Genomic DNA, 5025 nt, shown 5'->3' on the forward strand with positions numbered 1-5025 from the left:
CGTGTGAACTTAATATATTCATCCACCGAGTTGATGTGATCAGTGAAATGTTGGACTTCCTGGGCTTTAATTTTAACCTCTCTCTCAAGAAGAAGTCTCTTGGAAGAGAGACGAAACGTTTCATTAAAGAAGAACCCGTCCAGAGGACCTATACAAATTTTTTCCTTTGTCCTTGTTGTGACTATTTTTTAATGTATTATTATTTTTATTATCTTATTATTTTTTACTCTTGTTAGTATTATTTCTTTCTTTCTCGTTGCTGTTCTGTATAAAAAAATATATCAAAAATAAAAAAATAAAGTATAAAAAAAGCATGTATTGTGTTATATTTACCTAAAATGTTGAACATTTCTGTAACCAGGGCGTGAAAAGGTGGGAAGAACTCATCATGCTGCCTCACTTTGATGATGATGCTGGAAAACGAGTAGAAACCATATAAACAACACTTCGTTAGGAGCAGAACCGTTCGACTTTTTAAACCATAACCCATTGCTTCTGTAACACTGAACCTGTCGACATCAGTGTCTCCCAGCAGACTGTGGAATCCTCCATCATGCTCATCTGAGACCAGTCTGGACACCTGGTTCACCACGTGAGCAGGAGAAACTCCGCTGTCTGACACACAACACAGAACTTACAACAACATAAACAGACAAAACTGCATTCAAACTGTCCAAAATATATCAAATGTTAATGATTTAATTTYCTTTCTGTGAATATCAGCTAAAAGCTAAAACAAGCATAAAGAAGCTAAACTCTAAAATTAAAGAGAACAGTAGATAAAATCTAAAACCAGTAAACAACAGCTAAAACTTAATCTAGAGAGGACATCACAAACAGGTAGAGGTCTCTGCAGTACACAGGGAGGTTTCTTGGCGGTGTTTGTCCTAACTGTGATTGGTTGGATTGACTTGTCTTTTGGGCAACTTAAAGGCACAGTGTGTAGGATTTGTTGTTTTCAGCGACATCTAGTGGTTGAATCATCCATTAATGTCGAAAAATACAGTTTTGCAACTGCAGTGTTTCCATTAAGTAAGAAATGTTATTAAAGTCACGCGTGAATACGTTTGTTCTCGCGATAAGTCATTACGAAYATGGATGCAATGGATGTAAACACATAGCATGTTGCTACCATGACACTAGCGCTCATCATCAGAGGARACGTTGGCGTCTTATCAAGGCTTTTGAGCGATGAGCCTCTTATACTTGAGAGCGGCTACGTATGCAGCGTTTTTGGGAAATTGTAGTCGGTGAGTTTACTACTTTCTTTTACTACTTCGTTGATTTTACTACTACATCTACTTCCTGTTGTCTTCTTCTTCGTTGTCTTTTTCGCCAGTAGAAACAGCCGGTTGTTGATCACGTGACTCCCGTGAAGCGAATAAGTGTTTCCATTGCAGTTTTGCRAATAACACCAATTTCGATACAGCCGAAAAACCACCTCATTCTAGCGCAAAAACATTTTGTCGAAAAATGTAAGTATTTTCGAAACTGACGTGTTTCCATTGAGCAAATTTATTTTCGAAATTCTAATTTGCGCATTTTCATGGTCAATGGAAACACAGCTAGTGATGCTTTCTGCCCGTTTCTGCTGAGCTACACGTTCCACCAGCTACCCATCGTTCATCYATCTGAGCTGTTACTGCTTCATCAAACTCCACCCAAACTAGTCCATCCAACCAATCACCTCTTTAGCAAACTCCGCCCACTTAGTGACTGCAGAGACCCCCTTCTCAGACAGAAGCTAATGCTGCGTTCCAGTTGTATTGGAACTCAAAATTCTGAAGCCGGACTGACGTCAGTTATGAGCTGATAGCATTCCAGTTTCAAACATCGGCAAAAGCGTTCCTATTATTTTGCTCTGCAACAATAAAACATACAATAATAGTGCTCTACRAGGTATTTTGAGTGTACATACAGTGCTAAAACATATATTTTAACTATCACTATAAAGCACTACAAGTACGTCTGATGTAATGTAAAATAAACACAGAAGCTGCGTTTGTTTACATGCAAGAGTAGCAACGTTAGCGGTTAGCTCGGACAAGCATGCTAGTACGCTACATACATTAAACAAATATAAAATGGGAAATTACACTCGTGTTTATTCTGCCTCCTCTCTTCTTACTTTCTGTCTGTTAAATAATGGGGATGGTGCTTGTGTACGTTTGATTACAGCTCAACATTAGAGAAACATGCTAATGATAGCATGACCACTGACAGTTTCATGTGCGCAGCAGCCATGTTGAAATGATGATGTAATGCATGCTCGGGCTGCTCGGGTATGGTTTGGATGCGCCGACCTCCCGACTCGAAACTACGACTTCAGGGGGCATTCCAGTTTAAAAATAGAACTCGGAGGCTCGAAGCTACGACCTCCGAGGACAACTGGAACGCAACATGAATCCAGCTTTGGAAACTATGSGGATCACCCAGGTTCAGGAGGTCTCGGAGGTTCCTCATAGCGTTGGTCATCTCTCCTAGCCGGGTGTAGACCTCGGTCATACGTGGGTAGACCCCGCTGAGGGAGGGAACGTCAAACAGCTTCTGGAAATGAGACACCATGGAGGCCAGGGTGTGGCGAGTCGGACTGCTGAGCTTCTAGCAGAACGACAGGAAGTATTTCATGAAGAGAAGAAGGACCTGCAACAGCTTAAACTGACCGCTGAGGTACCTGCTGATCATCAGCAGCAACGTTCTCCAACAGCGTGTCCACCAGCAGCATCATGTCCTCCACCTTCACCGCCTCTGAAGCGCCGCTGCTGGGCGGCTGCCAGGGCAACAGTCTGACAGACAGTTTGTTGATTCTGCCCTGAAGGTCCTGAACACATAAATGATGCTTTTAGCCWCWAWCAGAARCATRGATTTGGACCACCAGGTGGTCAGAGCGCTGACCTTCAGCCTCTGGAGCTGCTGGGCCCACTCCTCCAGGGTGGGCAGGAGGGCCTGGAAGTCGGCCGGCTCCACACCGCCMGCACAGCGTTTGTTCCTCAGTCTTAATGGGGCGTTTGGGTTGGAGACGAGTGCACTGATCTCAGTCAGCAGCTGGGATTGACAAACAAAGGTTTTAGGAACAAACACGACCAGAAGATGTTCAACGGAGAACAAGCATCTCACATGGTGATAGTGGAGACACACTCGAGCGTCCCTGAACTGGTCGTTCTCGTTACTCTCACTCGTGTCGTCTTCTTTAGGTAGTCTAGAAAAATCTCTGTTAGTCAGTGTGACAGGGTTACAGCCTAACACTGAGTGTCCTAGGCTGCATCGTCCTACACAGCCTGACAGCTGGAGTGAAGCACACAGCTCACCTTTTATCCAACTCCTGCTTCAGGCAATCAACTTCCCTCTTTAGCTCTTTTATGTGAAAGTTGCTTTTCTTCTGTTGCTCCTGATATTCCTGAGAGAAAATGAGTGTCAACTGTTGCTTCATTAAAAAGAGTTTGTAACATTACAGTTTTTAATGTTACCTTGAGAATAGTCTTCAGTGGTTTTATTTTAGACCCTTTGACCTCTCCTTTGGCAGATCTGTGATTAAACACTGACTTAAAAAAAACACAACTATAACCAATGCAGCTATTTTCCAAAAATCAAACATTTAGCTTTCTTCTCTAAAGTCAAACAATAATTTGAGATTTCTTTACTTGCAGTGATGAGCATTGTTCCGCTAATCAGMTAACAGCTAAATTCATTTTTGTTTAGTGGATTAGCTTTTTTCCTAACTTTGGAAAGATGTTTAAACACATGGAAAATACATTGTGAAAGTGGTGGTAAAGTTATCAGCTGCYAATGAAGAGAAACACAAGGATTACMCAAGTATTAGGAGATAAAGTGTAGAAAATGACACAGAGTACAAATATTTGGTCTTACTGTTAGACACTACACTTAGCTGTAAAAACATGTCAAACAGATGAGACACACTTTGAGGTAGAMGTGTAAACTTTAGATGTCTGTCACATTTCTCCTGCTGTCTCTCATGCTGGTCTCAACTTTGAAGCCCCCTGAATCTTTATGTGAACAAGCTCAGAAAATATTAGACAAGAGGACACTGTAGACCTGGGTGGGCATCGAGGGCCACAGTTCTGCATGTTTCACTTGTTTCTCTGCTCCAACACACCTGATCTGAATGACTGGATGATTATCAGGCTTCTGCAGAACTGGAAGAGGTAATTCACTGACTGAATCAGGTGTGTTGGAGCAGGAAAACAAAGTAAAACAACCAGGGCTGYRGCCCTCGAGGACCAGGATCACCCACTCTTGCTCTGGACAAAAGCTGTTGAGTTTTGAAAATATGATGACATTTGTAAAAACACAKTTCTGCACCTCTGTCTCCAAGACCTTCTGTTCATCTGACCTCTGAACATTTGAACAGAGTGACAAGGATCACCTCTGGATAGGGCTGCAATGTTCCTAAACCAAAATCTACTTTTGGACAATCAGTGTTCTACACAGTGTTCTACACAGTGTTCTACACAGTGTTCTACACAGTGTTCTACACAGTGTTCTACAAGGCCACAAAAAAACAGAACAAGCTCCCCACAGATTTAAAGACCAGCAGAAATTATAGAAGTCTCTCCAGAGAAGCAGAGAAATGGATTCACAGAAACCAAACTTATCAGAACTGATGTTTGATCAAAACATATTGTTTTTATATAATAGTTTATATAATAGTTTATATAATAGTTTGTGCATCTTGTTGTGTGATGTTGTTGTGTGTGTTGTTGTGTGTGTTTTTGTGTGTGTTGTTGTGTTGTTGTGTGTGTTTTCTGTGTGTGTTGTTGTTTTGTGTGTGTGTTGTGTGTGTGGATGATTTCAGATAATGCATTTATGAAGCTAATATTTTTATCTGCTCATCGTTAAGTTTTGCTCATTTTTACCTGCTAACTGGTTTAACATTTGTGAAGCTAATTTTCTTACCTGATCAGAGAYGAAGGATTTATAAAGCTAATGGGCCTCATGCAAGAACATGTTCGTGTTCTTATCCTAAATTTCTCTTACCTTTGTTCGTACAAAGGGTTCGTACGAACA

General features: G+C 41.3%; 1 protein-coding gene across 10 annotated transcripts in view; it reads right to left on the minus strand.

Moving 5' to 3' along the window:
- Positions 1-5025, minus strand: part of cep70 (centrosomal protein 70) — a 23189-nt gene that overhangs the window by 11252 nt on the left and 6912 nt on the right. For 3 of the 10 annotated variants that reach the window (XM_014030687.1, XM_014030686.1, XM_014030680.1), the window contains 7 exons: positions 3468-3525; positions 3309-3397; positions 2896-3211; positions 2675-2821; positions 2433-2601; positions 510-615; positions 334-413 (listed from right to left, as the gene is read on the minus strand). In XM_014030687.1, the coding sequence (XP_013886141.1) occupies positions 334-413; positions 510-615; positions 2433-2601; positions 2675-2821; positions 2896-3211; positions 3309-3397; positions 3468-3525 (965 nt within the window). The remainder of the gene's footprint in view (positions 1-333; positions 414-509; positions 616-2432; positions 2602-2674; positions 2822-2895; positions 3212-3308; positions 3398-3467; positions 3526-5025) is intronic. The other 7 variants (XM_014030688.1, XM_014030683.1, XM_014030689.1 and 4 more) reach the window with 6 other exon arrangements.

Source organism: Austrofundulus limnaeus, unplaced genomic scaffold, assembly GCF_001266775.1.
Source record: "Austrofundulus limnaeus strain Quisiro unplaced genomic scaffold, Austrofundulus_limnaeus-1.0 Scaffold1103, whole genome shotgun sequence".
Lineage (NCBI taxonomy): Eukaryota > Metazoa > Chordata > Actinopteri > Cyprinodontiformes > Rivulidae > Austrofundulus > Austrofundulus limnaeus.